The sequence below is a fragment of the Apus apus genome, chromosome 9 (genome assembly GCF_020740795.1).
Source record: "Apus apus isolate bApuApu2 chromosome 9, bApuApu2.pri.cur, whole genome shotgun sequence".
Taxonomy (NCBI): Eukaryota; Metazoa; Chordata; class Aves; order Apodiformes; family Apodidae; genus Apus; species Apus apus.
This window is the reverse complement of record NC_067290.1, coordinates 21,514,045-21,534,009: the sequence shown is the minus strand read 5'-3', so window position 1 is coordinate 21,534,009 and position 19,965 is coordinate 21,514,045. Positions and strand designations below refer to the sequence as shown.

The 19,965-nt window shown below is 52.7% G+C and overlaps 1 protein-coding gene across 1 annotated transcript in view; it reads left to right on the top strand.

Annotated features, from left to right (window-relative positions):
• PLXND1 (plexin D1) overlaps positions 1–18,875 on the top strand; it is a 69,234-nt gene extending 50,359 nt beyond the window's left edge. Inside the window, exons 26-36 of the mRNA XM_051627580.1 lie at positions 2,940–3,086; positions 4,942–5,098; positions 5,762–5,865; positions 6,850–6,913; positions 7,956–7,990; positions 9,533–9,637; positions 10,408–10,571; positions 12,023–12,170; positions 14,722–14,862; positions 15,722–15,796; positions 16,199–18,875. Of these exons, the coding sequence (XP_051483540.1) occupies positions 2,940–3,086; positions 4,942–5,098; positions 5,762–5,865; positions 6,850–6,913; positions 7,956–7,990; positions 9,533–9,637; positions 10,408–10,571; positions 12,023–12,170; positions 14,722–14,862; positions 15,722–15,796; positions 16,199–16,315 (1,257 nt within the window). The 3' untranslated portion in view covers positions 16,316–18,875. The remainder of the gene's footprint in view (positions 1–2,939; positions 3,087–4,941; positions 5,099–5,761; positions 5,866–6,849; positions 6,914–7,955; positions 7,991–9,532; positions 9,638–10,407; positions 10,572–12,022; positions 12,171–14,721; positions 14,863–15,721; positions 15,797–16,198) is intronic.
• The last annotated feature ends 1,090 nt before the right edge of the window (positions 18,876–19,965 follow it).

Below are 19,965 nucleotides of genomic sequence, written 5' to 3'. Positions count from 1 at the left end.
CTGAGGTTTGTTTCTTCACAGAATGCAAATAGATAGTCATCCCAAAATTAGCAGGCGCTTGGGGCAAGCAGCTGTTTCTGTGTTTTTCCCACCCCAGCCTCACCAAGGCATTTTGGAAATGGCTGTAACGTGTTCCTGGGAGGACACCTCTAATGCCTTGTCAGCCTTGTTAATAGGGCAGCAACATGTGAACCCAGTCTGTACTCTAAACCTTTTTTTTTCTCCAAGCATATAAAAATCAAGCCCTCCCATGCTCATTGTGCATGAAACAGTTCGAGTAGTGCCAGCCTGAGCTGTGCTTCCCATTACTGCAAAGTGGTTTCAGTGCCCTGGATAGCTTTAAGAGCCCATAACAGTTCAGTCAAAAATGAAAATGAAGTCTCATTAAAATATATCCACAATAGGAGGAAAAAAGGCCCCAGACTGTGTTTTTTTTAAGTATTTTTTTGTCCTGAATCAGCACTGATCTCTTCTAGTTAAACTTCCTTTCTCCCTACCAGCCAAGTCCAAAGACAGTTTTGATTCATTTCCAGATGAGTTTTCCGAACAAAGCTTGAGGTTTCCAAGTTTGCCATTTTATCTCTAGTCCCTGCCTGCCAGCCCTTCTTTCCCCTCTTTGAAATTTGCTGTCTGATTAGCACTTTTGCAGATTTCCATAACATCCCACAGTTCCTGAGCCTGAAAGCCAAGAAGCCAAACAAACAGGATCCCGCCGGCGGAGCGCTGCCGCTATTCCCGTGTGTCCATCCTGGGCCTGGTGCTGCTCGTGCCCACTGCCCCCAGAAAGGGCTGCAAGGTCAGCCTGACCCATGCACTCTCCACTGGTTCCAAGCCCTAAAGAGCTCCTGTATCAGCAGGACTCACACGTTTTTAGTGTTTTTGGAGCAGCCGCGTAGCTGTTGGCAGCCTCCTCCTGTCTCTCTGTGGCTGGAGCCACGGCCAGAGCTTCCCACGGGGAACACGGGGCAGGCTCCAAAACCCGGCACTGAATTTAGCCTTGGGTTCATGCCTGCCATGTGCCCACACACGTATGATGTGAGCAGAGTTCCTGTTGCAGCAGGGCCATTGTTAGGGTCGGTCAGCACTTCTTGTGCAGGGTCAGCTTGGACCCACTCCACAGCTGACATTATGGGGAGAGCAGGTTTTGCAGCCTGGGGGTCTCTCTGTGTTGCTGTCACCCCCTTGCTTGTTATCTCATACTTCCACTTTTCTCTAGGAAACTAACTCTTCTTTATGTCTCCTGACACTTTTTCCACTCTGTTCACCATCTCAACTCCTCCATGTCCCAACGACTTCTCCTCTCCCTCTCCTTTCTGGAAGCTGCACCTTCCTCCATTTCCAGCGCTGGCAGCTCGGCTGCTCAGCCCGTTTTGTGCTGCCTGCTCAGAGGGAGCCTTGCAGGAAGCCATTAGGCCCCAGCAGAAGCCCTGAGGAGCTGCCCTGTGTTCATAAAAGAAGTTGCCCTCGGCAGATGAAGCGGGTGCAGCGCTGGCACAGATGGTGTGTGCCCACCTACAGCCCCGCTGCAGTGCCTCGCTGGCAACTGTGCTGAGTGCAGCCCCATCAAAACTGACATCAAACTAATTGCTTTGGCAATTATAGGGCAATTAGAATAAAAGAATCACCAAGTCTTAATTAAGAAGCAGATTGAACAGGATTTAGCAGCTCCTAGCTGAGAAATACCAAATCATTCAATATCTGTTGTCTTGAGCAGGATTTCAGTTGGCAGGAGTGCTTGTGCGGGGTGTGTGTGATGCTCAGAAAGTACATAAATGTGCAATAATTTGCACTTGCCTCCTTGGAAGGAAATTGCACATGAACATTAGGGAGAATGGGATGTACTCCAGTACTGAAGAGTTTCTTAAGAAAATAGTTTATGTTTTACTTGCACATCAGGGTAGCAGACAGAAGTGGATCAGAAATCAGAATTAAACCGTGTAGCTGAACTGCATCACAAAGAGCTGTTCCCTGTTTTGTTTCTGTTTTCATTGCAGCAGTGTCACAACTCACCTCTCTCTCCTGTAGGATGAAGTTTGATGAATGTAAGGAGTTAAATGGTGTGTTTGCTTCCTGTCGCATGGGAACAGCTTGTTGACCCTGATCTTTCTGCTTTGCTGTGATCAGGGCTCTGCTGTGGTATGAGAAGTATGAACACCAGTTCCCAGGCACAGGCAGTGGGCTCACTTCCATCGAGCTCAATGGCAAACCAGGCAGCACAAGAAGGGGTTCAGCTGATGCCTTCATGAGGAAGCTGAGTGCCCAAATATCCCCACAAACCTGGATTTTTGTGCACATTAGCCCATCCTTGTCCTGCTGAGTGCAGTATGTTGTACTGTCAGTTCTCTGTCAGATGGCAAGAAACATCTCTGCACCAGAATACGCCATAATCCCCCCAAAGTTCATGTGTAATTTCACATGTAAATTAATGCACATTTGTGTTTTGCTGAGCATCGTGCACACACGTACCCACTCAGCACAGCTCTGCATATGCCCCAAACTTCTGAGCAGTACCCGACCACTTTTCCCGTGAGATAGCAAATGCTGGCACAGCCTGTTGGTGACAATCCACAGCCCCACAGGATGTGCTGTAGAAGTTGGATGGGTTATGTTGATGCTGACAATCACAGCTCACCCTCCCCAAAAATCGCCTGTGGCTGTTGTCAGCTGTTATGTCCTCTTTCTCATCTGTGCTATCACATTGCCACAAGTCTGAAAACTTCTGAGCATTCTCAGAGATGCTGTCAGGAGTTGGGGGCTGATGGCACTGAGCACCACTGACATCGTGTCCCAAACAGGGTGAGCTACACATGGGCCAGTTCTGCTCCCTGCTGTGAAGAGGCACCTTGGGTGTCCATGCAGAGCCCGTCCCCACTGCACTGCTGGAAGGAGTTACCATTGCCAGTCAGGTTTGCTTACTTGGACTTCTTTCCTTCCCCCAGGAGACAGTCGGAGAGCCCTTCTTCCTGTTGATCTGTGCGATCAAACAGCAGATTAACAAAGGGTCCATTGATGCCATCACAGGGAAAGCCAGGTACACCCTCAATGAAGAGTGGCTGCTGAGGGAGAACATCGAGGCAAAGCCGAGGGTGAGTACCTGTGTGGAGGCCTGAGGGACATGTCCCTGGGGGGAGGTTGTGCCTGTGGCTGATTTGGTGCCCGTGCAGGTGCCATAACCATGTAGGTCCTACCCTGCAGTCACCTGGCTGCTGCCTAAGCACATGGTGACAGACAAGGCTTATAATGACTGGTTGTTTTTATGTCTGTCCCTTGGCAGACCACTTAAGTACCTCAGGTTAGGAGTGGAGGAAGGTGAGAAAATTTGTTCTGCCCTATTTAGAGAGGTAAAGCAACAGGGTTACTGTTCCTGGCAAAGAAGCATCTTCACCAGCTGTGGGAAGGTGCCGGATGCAGCCCTGAGTCCCGGGTGGGGGCTTTGCCTGGGGTGTCACAGGAGTGGGGCTGAAAAGTGGTTCTGCAGAAAGGCTCCAGTGGGAACAGAGCAGACGAGGACTGTGCATGTGAAGGGCTCGGTTCCCTCCAGTGCCTGACACAGAATTCAGCAGACACCTTTCTAGAGCCTGGGTCAAATCCTGCTTTCAATTACCTGGCATAAATCTGGAGTAGCTTCCCTGAAGTCAGTGGGTTATCCCAGATGTGCATCACCATAACTCAGAGCAGGTTTGAGCTCCACATCCTCTGCAGATTCCTTTTACCAATTGACCTGTAAATTTACAGCACGGGGCGAGCAGCAGGGTGCAAAGTATTAGCTTTCTCAGCAGAAATGGTAACTTCATAAGTGTGAGCAGGGAAGTATGGCTGCTTCCTACTGTATTTGCAAGAAGAGAAACAAAAGTGACCAGGATACATTGGAGGAAGGAGAGCACTGCAGGGTCAGTGCTAACTCACTGGCAACACCCCCTGTTACTGCTAACTGAACTTCTGCTTTGAAAACCACCTGCCTAGTATACAATGCAAAAAAAGTCTTCATTTAATGCTACAGAGAAAACTGGACTTTGTATGTGCATTTGTGTTGCTTTGATAGTCAAAGCTGCTGCCTCTGTAGCCAGGCAGTGAGATGGCTCCGGGGCTCCGTTCCCCACCACAGGAAGGTGGTGTTGCCCTCAGGTTCGTGTACACCAGGCAGTGGACAGGGCAGAGGCAGAGCTGGGGCTGTCCTGGAGCAAAGCCCCTGGGTGGTGGGAGATGCCAGGCCTGTAGTGTTGGGGTCTGCACAGCTTGGCAGAGGAGGAGGCACCTGGGCTCAGGCTCTCCTTGCTGGACTGCCATGGCAGCAGCTCCCACATGAGGGGAGGGTTTTTCTCATAGGAAGAGTCACTCTCATGGCCCTGCAGCTCTCTGCTGTGACAGTGGCAGTGCCTGGGCATCCCTGTGGTCTGAGCTGGTGTTCGTGGCAACCTGCAGCCACGGGAAGCTGCTTGTCCTGTTCTTCAGTAGGTTCTTGAGCTGGTTATGGGGCGGTGCTGGTGGAGGACTCCAGGCTTGCTGCAGCCCTAGCCTGCAGCTTGCTTACTGCTTGTTTAAGCAAAGGAGCTGGATGCGTGGGGAGAGGCTGAGCAGTGAGCTGAGGCAGCCCTGTTCCTCAGCGGGGGGAGCTGAGGAGCTGAAGCCTTGGCTGCTGATGGGGCCCGGCCTTTCCTCCCGCCCGGGGTGGTCTCTGCACCAGGGGTACGGCCCATTAGCAGGGCAGCGTGAGAAGAGGTCACAGTGTCACTGCCTGTGTCCTCCTGGCTCCGTCAACAAACCGGGGCCTTCAGCCTCGGGCTGTAAATCAGCGCAGCTCAGGAGCAGCGAAGTGTCGCTGGTCACATTTGTTCCTCACAACCACCAGCTGGGGCCGTGCAGGCACCGCTGCTTCCCTGCGCCCTGCGGAGCAGCAGCGCTGGGCAGGTCACCCCCTCCTAACCACCCCTCTGCCCACAGAACCTCAATGTCTCCTTCCAAGGCTGCGGGATGGACTCCCTGAGCGTCAGAGCCATGGACACGGATACGCTCAGCCAAGTGAAGGAGAAGATTCTGGAGGCTTTCTGCAAGAACGTCCCCTACTCACAGTGGCCAAGGGTGGAAGACGTTGACCTCGGTAAGGACCAGATACTTTGGACCAGGTGGTCCTTAAAACCAGATTAAGCACCTGATGTTTCATGGCAGCTCTTGGTGTCCGTCAGAGGGCAATGGGTGAAGCAGCACTGACGAGGGCAGACATCAAGGCGACCTTTTCTTGAGGATGGTTTTCAGGAATGAGCGATGGGACCAGATACTTGTGGGGAAAAGGGAGCCACATAACTAGAAGGAAGCTTTATGAACACTCAGGTGGAATAGAGGGGTGGTTGGACTTGCCCCCTTTAAAGCCTATTATCTGAACTCCAGAACAGATACCCTCTAAAACACCCCTGAGCCTGCAGAAGGCTTGTTAATACGTCTCTCCTTTAGCAGAAATCATTGAGCCCGTGGACTCCTGTCTGGCCATGGATTCAGATCTGTCATTTACCTGTCCATGGCCAACTATTTCTCCCAGAATTTAAGATCCAAGCCCAGTGCGGGTAAGAGAAGCCCAGGCTGTCTGTGGTGCCTCCATGCCATGCAGTGAGCTGTGGAGATGCAGGCATGATGTCCAGTGTGGTTGGTCAGTACCAGAGGGAACCTCTGCAGAAGAACACCCTGGGCTGGAGCAGGAACAGAACCCCACTCTGCTCAGCTGTGTCCCACTGGGCTGGTGTCTCATTTCTCCCTTCTCTCTGTTCAGAGTGGTTTGCCACCAGCACCGACAGCTACATCCTGCGGGACCTCGACGACACCTCGGTGGTGGAGGATGGCAGGAAGAAGCTCAACACGTTAGCACATTACAAGGTAACCTGCCGGTGCTGAGGGGAGACTTTGCTTCCTCAGAGCCTGCCTGGCCTCGGGGCGAGCTGTGGTTCCCCCTCCAAAAATGGGATTATCAGGAACAAGCAGGGAGGTTGCCATAGCTCCGTGAGAGCTTCCGGGGAATAGACATCTGCCCTGGCAAGAAGCTCGTTAATATTGCAACACACTGAAACTAATTAAACACTCTTCATGCAAAACAAGTTATTACTGACAACAGAAAGAGGAGGAAAAAAGCTCCTATTCCCAATGGCCACCAGCTTGGCTGATTAGTACCACTCTGCTCTTGACCCTTCTCCTGTTGAAATCAGTGGCACAAGTGTCGCTGCCTGCCCTGAGAGCAGGGGCTGGAGATGCCATCGAGGAGCAGAGGCCAAAAATGTGGGAAGTGTGGTGAAATGTGGTGAATCAAATTGTTTTCTTGACCGTGTTTCCTTTTAAATTAAATTAAACCAAAAATTCTGATAAGATTTCCATATTCCCTGGTACGCCAGGGAGCATAATCCTCACTGGTCTGTAGCAATGTGTGGAAAATAAAAAAGGGAGCTGAGAACTTCTGACTGATACTACCTGTGTAGCAGCTGTGCCACAAAGCCCCTCTGCTGGCCCCACGTCCAGGCTGCAGCCAGCTCCTTTCCCAGGGAAAGGCAAAAAGCATCTGCACAGTGTAACACTCTTTGTCTTTGAATTACCTGGTGTTGACATCCAAAAATGTATTTTGGATACTTGAACCTGTCTGATTCCCATTGGATTGGAGAACCTCACTGTCTTGCATTTGCATTTGCAATCCCTGTCCGTGCAGGGCAGTGCTGCTACTGCCAGTTTCCAACCTGAGCAGCAGGGGCAGGGTGGGCACCAGGGATTGCACCAGCACCACCGCTTCCCAGGATTTCCTTCCCAGGGAAGGGCTCCAGGGGAGGCACCATGAAGGTGCCAGTCATGGACTTCTGCTCTTCCCTTCCTCCTCAGATCCCCGAAGGGGCGTCGCTGGCCATGAGTTTGTCGGACAAGAAGGACACCACACTGAGCAGAGGTAATGCCTCTCCTCTCTCCCCTGCTGCTGGTGGTGGCAGAAGCACTTGTGTTGTCCCTGGCCGGGGGTGCAGAGAGCTGGCTGCCAGCCCCGTGACCGCTGGGGTGGTGTTACCTGGGCAGGGCTGGCTCTGGTGTCACCAGCACCCTTTGGTGGTGGCACGTTGGGCAGCGCTGGGCATCAGCTGGGCCTGGGCAGACACTGGGCCTGGCCTGGGTGTGCTCAGGGAGCCCCCCACACCCTGCAGACCCCCTTGCCCATGCTGCTGCATACGTCTGGGGCAGAGACAGCCAAGGAGCTGAAGATGATGCATGGTGGCTGGGGGATGTGGCCGTGCTCCCCACGGGGGCCCAGGGCTGTGTCCTGCCACGCTGGCAGCGGCAGCGCAGCGTCCCGGGGGGACCAGTGGCGAGACAGAGCAGCAGAGTGGGGACACTCAGTGCTGCCAAGTGTGGTGGCATTGCTGGAACCGCAGCCAGCACCAGGGGAGAGGGATGCAGGGAGCTTTGTGCCCACTTTTCCTTCTGTAGGAGACATGCACAAGGTCTGGGAAGTGTAGGTTGCTGATAGATGCAGTGCGGGGGAGGCTGGCGGCACACTTGTAGTTTTGCTTTAAAAATGCAAAACCTGGTTGGAGTGAGGAGCTACCCTGGGGGGGCTGGGAGATGGCCCGGGGTGCACAGGGCTGCAGGGCATCACAGAACATCACAGGGCATCATGGGGCGTCGCGGGGCTTCGGAATACAGGAGTGCTCCTGTGCTGACCTTGCTCTAGCACCCTCTTGCGCCCCTCTTAAAACACCCCTTGGGAGACCTCAAGTCCTCCTTAAAGTACCTCCTGAGGAACTCCCCATGCACCCCAGAAGGTGATAAGCACCACCAATACAAAACTGCTGCAGTTCCTTGGGGTGGGAACACCAGCTCAGTGTTGGAGTTCTTGGGGAAAGCAAAACACCTCCTGACACAGCGGGTGTCTGCAGAGGTGGGTTTTGGTTTGGGTCCCCTCACTAAGCCTCTGCCTCTCTCTCTCTTGTGCTTCACAGTGAAGGATTTGGACACCGAAAAGTACTTCCACTTGGTAAGTTCCCCACTCCTGGCTGCCAAGGCTGTGGCTGTGTTAGGGGGCCAGGGGCCACACTCCCTCACTGCCCACCCAGGGGAGCACTGCTGGGGAGCAGAGCCATCGCTCCAGGACACTCCCAGTACACAAGGGGATGGGTCACAGAGCTGCCCATCCAGGCTCCTGGGTGTTGCCCCTTCGTGATGGCCACCCCTTAGCAACAGCTTCTGACTCTGCAAATGCTGCTGAACCAGCAGCAACTGGGCATGGGGGCAGGCAGCCCTGGGCTGTGGTCCCAGCATGGCAGGGGCCAGCTAGTCTTCTGCTGCCAGGCTGGCTGTCCGGGGGGACATCACCCTGAGGGGCGGCAGCCTGGAAAGCACAGGGAGCAAGGAGGTGACGAGGCAGGCTGTGTGTGCACAGTAGTCCCACAACTCTCCTGCACTTAAGTCTCTGGTCCTGTTTTCTCAGTGTATGTGATGAAAGAGGAGAAAATCTTCTCAGCCTTGCTGATATTAACTTAATTCATCTCTGTGGGCTGGAACGTCAGATGTGATGAACAAGCTGGATCAGAGCTCGTTGTTTTTCTTCAGAGAGGCTCAAAGAGGCACAGGAAGGTTATCTGTAGACAAGCATTAATGCTGTGGGACACAATGAGAATTTTCCAGGAGGGCAGAGCAATTGCTGTGCCTGATCCAGCTGTCAGCAGCTGCAGAGACACCCGCAGCGGGTTGGAGCGCGGCGCCGCCGGTCGCACCTCACCCAGCCCGGGTCCTGGCACCCACCGGCAGCTCCTGGCACCCCACCAGCTTCCCAGGGCTGGCAGATTTATTAGTTCCTGCTTGTGTGCCACGCTGCAAGTACCAAGTGCTAAATGTTGCTAAAAGCTGTTATGAAAAAAAGTGTTATGGACAGTAACGATATTTTATGGCCCGAGGTTGTGGGTTTTTTTCACTGCTAAAGTTTCCATGCTCAAATAGAGCACAAACACACACACGTGCACACACACACAGAGCAAGAAGGGAGGGGGGATGGGAAACTGAATGTGCGCATGTGAAACGATGCCAAGATGAACTTAAATGGCTTGCTAGGTCATTACAGAGCAGTGATTAACTGACCTGTCCAGTGGAATATTTATTTTTGTTTTTAAAAAAGCCAGAGTATAAATATTGGCTGATTGTTATTGCACTTTTTCCAAATCTAAGACGAGCTGGTTTCCGTGGAAGCCTTGTGCCTTGCTCCTGGGAGCCTAAACTGCAGACACACAGGAGCACTGCATGGGGACCAGGAAGGCGAGCAGACTTACATGCAAAGTGAGATTGATTGTTTCATTTCTTTGTTCAGTTTGAGAGAGGCAATAAAAAGCACAAGAGAAACAAATGTCAGAAAATCTGCATACTATGAATCACTTTTTTTAAAGCCATATAAGGGTGTATTTATAACACAGTAACTGCTTTTTAGTTGAACTTTATATGCAGTTGAAATTCTATACTTAAAGGAAAATTCAGTGTGACACTTTCAGAGAGGAGTGCTCTGAACATGTGTTTTGTATCGGACCAGGTTCTCCCAACCGATGAATCCATTGAACATAAGAAGTCCCACAGGCAGAGCCACAGGAAGAAAGTCCTACCAGAGATCTACCTGACGAGGCTGCTCTCCACAAAGGTAGGAGAGGGGACGCCCTCCTTCACAGCAGGTGGGATTGCTGTTTGTGGTCCTGCTCTAGCAAAGGAGCACTGGGGGCTGGTGGCTCTCCAGAGGTGGTGGGACTCTTCTGTCCTGGATGGCTGGAGCATGTTTAGCCAGGCTGTCGGGCACCTGGAGCTTGGGGTTGCCTCCAGCTTCCCAGCTCGCCCTTGGAGCAGCAGCGCAGCTAATGGATTGCCTGGGCTGGTCTATGCACATGAAAGGGCTGCTGACTGCCTCAGGACTCATGGTGCATAGTTCAGACCTGAACCCACCTCCCCAGAGAGAGATCCTGCTGGGAAAGGGGGTAGAGAAGCTCAGCAGGGGATATGTCCATGCAATCTTAATTCAGATTAGAATTTCACCACTCTCTGTGAGTGTTCAGCTCCAGCAGTTGGGCTCCCAGCCCATCTTTAATCCCAGCATGATGCCTCACTGGAGCAGAGATCACAAGAATGGCCAATGGTCTCTGGTCTTCTTGTATTTACTGTGCAGAACGATCACAGATGTGAGATCCTAGCAGTAAGAAAGAAAATACCAATGCCAAAAGAAATCAAACCCAAATGCAAGCTAATTATATCACTATGCACAAACAAACCTTTCCCTCCCTGCTTTGGCATCCCCCTTCCCTTCTGATTTATCCAACTGGCAGCAGAGGGCTTTCCCTTGTGCACAGCCCCTCGTGCTGTGCTCCTGGGCTCGGGTGCTGCTGCTTTCCCTGCTCTCCATCGTGTGCACTTGTCCCTCAGGGCACGCTGCAGAAGTTCCTCGACGACTTGTTCAAAGCTATTCTCAGTATCCGAGATGACAAACCACCTGTGGCCGTGAAGTATTTCTTTGACTTCCTAGAGGAGCAAGCGGAGAAAAGAGGCATCACAGACCCTGACACTCTGCACATCTGGAAGACCAACAGGTTTGGAAGAGAAAATATCTTCTTTCTTTCCTTTCTTCCTTCCATCTCTCCAGAGCAGCAGCTGCAGAGCCTTGGTGTCCTGGACTAATCATTAGGTAGCTAAAAGTAGAAAAGGAACTTGGAAAACAAGGACAAGTGTGGAGGGGGGAAGGAGATGAGGCCAAACACAGGCTTGGAGAGCTCTGAACACATCCAGAGCTCAGGGGAGTGGTGAGCTGGAAGAGGAGGGATAGGCAGATAAAGGGCAGAACAAACTGGAACACTAATACATATAATTGAAGGAGAAACAGCAGAGGGATGGGATGGCAGGAGACAGCAGTGGTGTGAGCTGCAAGCACCAGAGATCCAAGATAGAGTCCAAAAATCATGCCAGGTTTTGAAACGTCATGGAGATTTAAAAAGCAGCGTATTTGGCTCCTCCTTTTCATTTGCTTTCTGGCTTTTCAGCCCTTGGGAGCACTTTTCCCCACTCATCTCTGTAACCAAGCTGAGACTGCAGGGTGTTCCCATGACTCCAGCTCGTGCTGTGACAGCAGCATGCTGGCGGGCACAGCGGCTCTGGGGACAGGCCAGGAGTGGTGCTGAGGGAGCTGGAAGCAGCAGGAATGGCACAGGGGGGAACAAGGTGAAGGGGCAACATGGAACAGGAGAGGAAATCGAAGTTTTGTGAGCTTGGAGGGAGCATCGAGGCGAGGCTCAGTGCTTCTCAGGCTGCAGGGACAGTAACTGTTTCCAGCCCAATATGTGAAAATTAAAAGCAAATTTGGCTGGGATAGCAGGCGTGCAGACACAGCCATTGAGCTGCAGATTTGCCTGTCCTTCATTCCCTTTGATTGCCAGTAGAGCAAAGACTGTGGCTTTCACTCCTCAGCTGCTGAGGAGGGATGGTAGGAAAGATAAGTGATACACTGAAACTGTTGTGGCCAAGTGAGCACTGAAAGACCTGGAGGAGAAAGTTATGAGAAAACAGAAATAAAGACATGTCAGATGCATTTCACGGGGCCAGGCTTACCATCAGAACCAGATGACAGTTACTGTCGAGGAAGGGGGAAAAGAATCTGACACCATTGCTGCAAAGCTGAGCCAGGGCTGCAGCCCAGCCCGGTGCAGGCAGAGGCAGACCTGCCCATGTTCCCCCTGCAGCCTCACTGGCTGGGGAGCTGCTGAGGGAGCCAGGGCAGACACTCACCCAGATCAGGTTGTACATGAAGTTTCCTGTCTATGCCATGTGCTTCAGCCTGAAGAAAGGTATCTACAGGTTGACGATGTGCCCCTCTAAGTAGGTAGAGGGCTGCACACTACTGTGACTTGATTAAATAGCTGAACCTGGCCTCTCACCTTTTTCCTCTCTGCGATTCACTTTCTCTCATCATCTTTACTCCATTTCCTCTGGTCTCCCTCTGGAGTACACAGATTCAGCTGGTATGTGTTTCTGGTTGTTTCCCTCACAGCCTACCTCTGAGGTTTTGGGTCAACATCCTGAAGAACCCCCAGTTTGTCTTTGACATTGACAAGACCGACCACATCGACGCCTGTCTCTCTGTGATAGCCCAGGCCTTCATTGACGCCTGCTCCTTGTCTGACCTGCAGCTGGGCAAGGTACTGTCCAGAGGGGACATCTTGCTGCAGCCTGGGCAGCCACAGGAGCCACCAGGAGGGTGGGAAGGAACAGTCAGAGGCCACCCAGTCCAACTGCCCCCGGCAGTGGGGCTGGCTGGAAGCCACTTGTTCAGGTCCATGAGGCTGAGTTTTGGCTGTCTCAAAGGATGAGTTCTCCCCTCTTTGTCCAGTTTTCTCAGTCAGGACTGATTTTTTGGGGCAGCATTGACACAACAACCCTGTAACAGCAGCCAAAGGACAATGTAAAGTCCCAGTGACCGGATGGAAAATGAAGTAGCTTCAGGGGAAGTTTTCCTTGTGGCTGTCAGTGGTTTCTGCACAGCCTCTCAGCTGTAAGGGGCTGGGACGATGAGCCGAGCCCTGGTGAGCAGCAGCTGTGCCTGCCCGAGCAGCAGGAGCCAGCGGGCTGCAGTGAAGGTGCAGGGCTGTCCCCTGGGCACTGTCCATCAGCAGGTGGGAAGCACCAGTCGGTGCTTCACCGCGGTGGCAGCGCCTCCGTCACACACCGGCCGCCTCCATCCATGGTCACAGCCGGTGGGCTCGGCCCATCCACCAGGGAAGCCGAGGCTCCCCAGGGAGCCTGGAGGCTGCGCAGCCCAGGCCTCCCGCCATCGCGCTCCCACGCACCAGCACACGCCCAGCCCGCCCAGTTGCTCTCCTCCCACTGGCGTGGCTGAGCATGGTGTTGACATTTGGGACTTCCCGACATAAATAAGGTTTATTAAGAAACGCTGCAGGACTCCCCCCACCCCCCGGCTGGCGGCAGCACCAGGCCTGAAGCAGAGGGACCCTACGGAGAGAGGGGCGGGAGGTGGGTGCTGCTGCACAGCCCCCAGCTGGGAGCAACAGGAAGGCTCTGCTGGGAGAGGTTAATCATGGAGGAAGATCTAATGAGTGCTTGATTTTTTGTTTGTTTGGGTTTGGGACTTTTTTTTTTTGCATGCATTACAAAACACCTACCATTTGTCCTTGTCAAGCTGGGGATGAGGGGAAGAGGGGTCAGCTGGAGTCAGAGAGCAGATGGAAACATTTTTCAGGAATACAATAGCATAAGTGAAGGAATTGTTGAGTAATGTGGGAAGAATAAATCCTCAGCATAAAAAGCAGCTTGCATATGCATGCAGGATATTGCTGAATGTTTTCCAGGCTGGATTCTTCTCCTGGTTTCAGTATGTTGCTCTTGATACTGCAGATGGGAGGGCAGACTCAGAGTCTGTACATCTACAGTGCACAAGCAGTTAATAAACCAGTACCCATCTCTTCATAATACAGACAAGTAAGACACAAATTAAAAAGTAACTTAGAAAAGAATCAGCATGAGTTTCTTTTGTGCTTCCAAGGGAAAAAAAAAAAAAAAATCTGTTGTGAGCAGGCTCTGTAACTTGGCTATGTTCCTGTAGTGCCTTGTCACTGGGTTTGAAAATAAACTGCTGTGGGATCTGGTGCCACAGCCTGGTGCCCGTTTCCCATTCCCCCCGCAGCATCAGCCAGGCTGCACTTTGCAGCAGCAGATTGCAGTTACCCAGGCTCCTGCTCACTGCCCCATGCAGCTGAAGTGCTGCCCCGTGGCTGGATCCCCAGGGGCCTCGCTCCCCTCTCCACCTGCCCGAGCATCAGGGGAGCTGCCTGCTGCGGGACATGTTGATTTTACTCCCTGGGGCTGTTTCCCTTCGGGATGCAGCACTAGGCCAGTCAGCCAAGTTCATTCCCAGGGTAATGATATCAGCAGGGCAGGATCGCCTCGAGGTTAAAATCATTCATTCTTGGGTCTGCAAGTACTGCAGGCAGGGTTACGCCTTCCCTGACAACCCAATCATGTGGCTAGGAGGTTAAGGCTGCTTTGTCCAAACTGACATTAATCAAGAGAACTCAGTATTTTCTGTTAATTACGTTACATGCACTCAATATAGGCCAGGCAGGCTGGGTTAGCCGATGCAAAATAAATCAAAGCTACATGAAAAATCCAAGAGCAACATTTCAGCTGACAAAGTTCAGCCTCTAGGAGAGCTTTGTTCTTCAGTTTAAATCAAGCCGGCTGCTCAAGAGCCCCAAGCAGATGCACACAGGAGCCCTGCCCGTTACCAGTTTCCACAGAGCACAGGCGGTTTATCTGACACAGCCGTGCCACACTCCTGGCAGAGCCTTGCCTGGCAGCAAGCCACCCCCCTGACTCTGTGCAGGCTTTTCAGCTGCAAATCAGCACACACACACACCTCCTCTGGCGGGGCAGCTGATGAACACTGAGCTCCTGCTAGGACGAAGGGCAGAGGGATGGTGGGGTGGCTGAGGCTCCACGGGCAGGCAGTACCAACACACATCGATGTCTTGGAGCAGCTGCCTCTGCCACTGGCTCTTTGGTGCCTTGGTCCCACCATGCTCCTGTCTCCAGGGTCAGGACCAAAGACGGTGCTGTTCCTTGAACCCAGCTTAGCTAAAGTCAGTGTCTGATGGCCAGCACTTGGTCGGACAGGATAGGTTTTCAGGCAGGAACAGTCAGGTGTCTGATTTCAGTGTCTCACCCCTGCTCTAGGATTCCCCAACCAACAAACTGCTGTACGCCAAGGAGATCCCCGAGTACAGGAAGATAGTGCAGCGATACTACAAGCAGATCCACGACATGCCCCCGCTCAGCGAGCAGGAGATGAACGCCCACCTGGCAGAGGAGTCACGGGTAAGGGCTGGGCGGCCAGGGACAGGGTCGGCTCTGTGAACCTGCCCTGCTTGGGCTGAGAGCAAGAGTCTGGGAGCAGCAGGGAATGCAGAGAGGCTGTAGTCAGCTCCTGCTGCAATGCTGGAAGGAGCTGAGAAGAAAGGATATGTTGCCTCAAAGTTCCAGGCACAAGCTTCATCTGACCTAATTCCAAGCATCTTCAGTTACTGCCAGAGCTGCAGTAAACACCCACGAGTTAGGTTGAACCTAACTAGCTTTGGCACCACTGGGAGTTGAAAGTGAAACTCAGTGCCAAAGAGCCAGGAAGTTTGGAAGAGGATCTCTGCAGCCCCCCAGCCAGCTGGCCCCGGGTGCCTGCTGCCAGGGCCGGCCCGAGTCCCGGGCAGCCAGACCTGGCATCTGGCCTGGCTGCGGGACACCAGCCCTGGTACCAGCTTCAGGAGCTGGCAGCCGTGCTTGGATCCACATCCTGCCACTGACTGTGCTGCAGCTTCTTCAAAATCCAACCCTCTCCCCATGGCATTTTAGCTTCAGCCACTGAGTGGGTATTTTCTGCCAGCATTCCTCTGCCCGGCTCTCACACCACCCCATCCTTGGAAATGGCTTTGAGCACTGCAGGGTGATCAGTGCTGCCAGCCGTGGGCACTTACAGCTGACTTTAAAAAGCCTGAGACAGTTTCTGATATGAGCAATTGCACCTTCCTTAAAGGTGTAAGTCAGAAGTCTAGCTGCACCAATACAACAGCTACAAAAATACCCAGAACCTTATTTTAATCTATTTAATGCCTGCTGACTGGCCTTGAACTTGCTTGCTGCACCACATTAACATTCCTCCCTGCTTTGTTCTGTCTTTATACAGAAATACAGAAATGAATTCAACACCAACGTTGCCATGGCTGAGATCTACAAGTACGCCAAGAGATACCGGTCCCAGGTAGGGGGCTCAGGCCTTGGCACCCCCTGAGGGAGCAACGCCCGCCTTTGGTAACCCAGCGGTCAGGCACATCCAGGCCCACAGGAAAGGGATCAGCATTCTTTGCATAATCCCATGCACACACGTAATACATGCACACACAGACGCACCTGCTCTCCTGTCCCTTGGCTGATGACTTCTTGGAAGGGAAGGCCAGCTATTCCAGGCAGATTTTAACAGCATTTGGCAGGCTGAAGCAGGGCTGCCGTGCCCCGGAGCAGCCGGAGGGGGCTGGGGTGTGTGACACACACAGGGGCTGTGGGGCTGGGTGGCTCTCCCTGTTTGCTGGGTGGGGGATCTGGGCTGGCAGGTGGGCACCCTGCCCACGCTGCCCCAGCCCCCACCTGCCCGTGTCTCCTGCAGATTGTGGCTGCCCTGGACGCCAACCCTACAACGAAGCGCACCCAGCTCCAGCACAAGTTTGAGCAAGTGATTGCACTCATGGAGGATAACATCTACGAGTGCTGCAGCGAAGCCTAGGCCGACTGCAGCCCTGGAAGTGACCCTGCAGTGCCATAGGGAACCTGCCTTCAGCCACGGATACACTGTGGATGAGCTCCACCAGGGTCCTTCTCAAACCAACCTTGTGGTGGGGGTGGGCCTAGCCCACAGCCAAAGGACTCCCTCACCTGACAAGAAGCCACGAGACACCTTTCCAAGCACCAAAAACTCCTCTGGTCTGCACTGTGGCACCCATAATTTATTTGCTGTTGGCAACCAGATATGGAGACGTGAAACTTGTGGCAAGCTCAGTTCACCACTCCCCTCTGATCAGCACCAGAGGTCAGCAGCTCCCTGCATCCCTGCTTGTGGTTCCTCAGGGCAAGACATGGGGCTGCAGAAGCAGTAACAATGGACAAAGCAGAAGGGGAGCCTCAGGGAGTAACGAGCAGAGACAGCAAAGGCCATTGGAGCAACGCCTGAGCGCCCCTCCGCACCATCCTTCTGACATCCTTGTTTTTCCAACACCAGGGACTCTATCAACTGTTCATTATCTGCTGCATTCTGTGTAGTTTTGTGCCTTTTAATTTTTGTACTGTACGTGTAAACTTAACCACTCCTCCATATGAGACTTGGGCAACACAGGGAACTTGGGGCCGATAGAAAGCAGTTGTTTCCCAGGTAGCCAGGGCATGGTGAAAGCACTTTATCCCCTCACAGAGAGAGCTGGTGCAGGGCCAGAGGGAGCACGTTACTGCTAGATAGAGCAGGAAGGGCTGTTCCCCTTCCCCAGGTTCCCAGACACGTTTACAGTGAGTGGGCAGGCAGATATCCCCTAACAACTGCCTTCAGCCAGATGGGCACAGCCATGGCTGCTGCTTGGAAGCAGAGGACCAGACATGGTGGATGGGGGACAGGACTTCTCGGGCTCCAGGCTCCCTGCCACACTGGCTGCACACACATCCGTGGCACTGTCCCAGCTCAGCCCCAGAATGCTGCTCATGCCAAGAGGGGTCAGCTCCTGCTGAGAGCCCTCCAGCAGAGTGGGCTTGAGCCACATGCAGAGCAAAGCATCAGGTAGCATCTTCCCTCCCTCTGTCCCACGTGCTCTAGTGTCCCTGCAATCACCACTGAAAACAAGGCCAGTGCTACAGAAGTGTCTTCCTAAAGCAACTTGTTCTGCTTGTACAGACCCAGCCCACCATGGCTGTCACCCAAGATCAACCAAGGGGGCACAGCTTTGCTCTGTGCCCAGTCTGTTTTGGCCCATAAAGGCAAAGGGAGCAGACCCCCTCCCCTGGCAGCTCCACCTTCTGGCTCAGGCTGCTCCAGCACCCCTAGCTGCAAAGACAGAAAGTGTTCCACGCCTCCCTGCGCTGGGGCCAGCAGCAGGGTCCCTCTGCACAGACCTAGAAGTTTCACTGCTGTCCCACAGCATCCATGCTGGGACAAGCCCCTGTCCCAGCTTGGTGGCCCCCTTCTCCCTTCTGCAGGCAGGGGAGCCGTGACCACTCCAGCCCTCTTCAGCATCCCTCTGCAGGGGCTGTGCTGCAGCAGCCCCCGGGCTGGCAGCCAGCACTCCCCTGCAGGCACAGGCAGCCTGCCCTTGGAGGCCAAACCCAGCCACAGCCACCACGCTGTCACACTGCCAAACAACAAAGAAAAACAGAAAAAAGTTACTACCTCACTGCAGGCAGGGTCTAAGGTGAGCCTCCAGCACTGCTCCAGCTGGCACGGATGCAATCTGGTGTGGAGTGACTTGGGTCCACCACAATTCCTCCTAGGTGACTCGCTGCCATGGACAGGTGGCCGCCATCCCATCGCTTCCAGTAATGCCACATTTGAGGAAATCGGAACATCAGAATCGTGTGTGTATATAGATATCTATTTTAAAACAAATGATAGACTTTATCCAGTATGTTAAAAGGGGGGGAGGGAGGGGAGAGAAAGGGGAAGAGCAGAGTTGCTTTTTTTAAAAAGAGAACTACAGAAAAAGTACATACACTGTAGAGATTTCAATGCTTTTGCTGAAGATTTGGCTTCAGAATAGAAACTCTAAGAATGTAGCTGGGCTACATTTTATTTTGAAAGTGATTTCACAAAAAATTCTTGAATCTTTTTTTTTCTTTTAGAAACTGTGAATAGCTGCCAGAGATGTAGGCAGGCCCAGCACAGGGAAGGTGAGGGTGAGAAGGACCAAGGTAGCAGAGAACGTTGAGCTTGTCTGGAGGTGAGGAAAGGGCCATGGAGCAATAGCCCCATGTTGTTAGGAGGAAAGGGTACAGGTGAGTTGACAGTGAATACAGTTTGCCTTCAGGTAATGTGGCTGGGCCATGTATTGGGGCCTAGTGCTTTATTATTTAATTTTTTCCAAAGTGTAAAAAAAAAAATAAAAAAAATTGCTACAACCATTTTAAAGGATCAACTTTACCAGAGCAGAAGCTTGAGGGTTTGGAGTGTTGCCTGGAACCCCCAAGCCCTTTGTAATATGTTTTTTAACTTTGGCACATGTTGTGGGTGTAGTGCCCTTACCTGCTGTGTAGTGGAAGTGGCAGACTCTTGGAAAAGCTTATCTTTGTAATAAAACCAGGTGCTGAAACCCGTGTGGTGACCTTGCTGGCCCCCTGCACGCAGGGGACACCCGACATGGTGGCAGAAAACCGTGGCATTGCTAAACCCTCTCTCTTCCACCTCCCCCAAGAAAAGCTGCTCTTTCCAGGCACCAGAGGGATTTTCTTTCCCCACTAGAAAGCTAAATCTTAGCAAAGCTAAATCCAGCCATTAAATGGTTTGGCCCCTCTCAAAGCGAGAGCCTCATGTTTCACACTGGGTGCCTAGTGAGAGAGGAGGCAGCTGCTGCCTGGTCCCCTTGCAGAAGGGACATGTCCGTGCCTGTGAGCAATGCTGGGTGAGGTTAATCACCAGCAAAGGGTCAGGCAAGCTCCGCTCAGTGATCACTGCAGCATCCCCCATCCCAGCCCTGGGGGGAACACGAGTTTGGGTTCCATTAAAAATGGATCAACATAGCCAAGGCTGAAGTTTAAAGAGAAGTTAGTTTGCTCAGCTTTTGCTTAAGCCCTAAAGCAAGGCCAGGAGCCTTGGAGGGCACTGGCAAGGCCAGCTGAAGATTAGCAAAATCCTCTTTAGGAAGAGAGTTTTACTTCCACTTATTTTCTCCTGCCCAGGAGAACTGTAACCCTTTGCATTATCAGGCTGACCTTCAGAAGGGCTCTGTTCTGTGCAAAGCAAGAGAAAGTCAGGCAACTGAAGCTATTAAATCAAAGTGTTCATACATTGACCCACAGGAGTGAGCAAGACTGGTTTAGAGGTGAGCACTGTGCCAAAGATAGGTAATGGGAACACCAGCAATGCTGCAGTCTACAGCAAACACCCCATATTATTTTTTGAGCCCTAAAATACTAATATTTCCTCTTACCGTGCCAGAGCACAGGCAGCTCCCCTGGCGCTAGGGACCCTTGCCCATGGCATGTGCCCAGTCTTGCTGCCCTAGCACTGCAGTAATCCCAGCTCAGCCAGGCTTTAGCACAAGGGCAAGTGGGAGGGCAGCAGGCTGACACCCCCAGGGGTGGGAGCAGGGGGCACGTACCCACCTGCAGGGCAGCACACACACCATGTCATGAGGGGAGTGAAGAAGCTTTATTAGCAGGATGTGAACACAGTTAAAACCT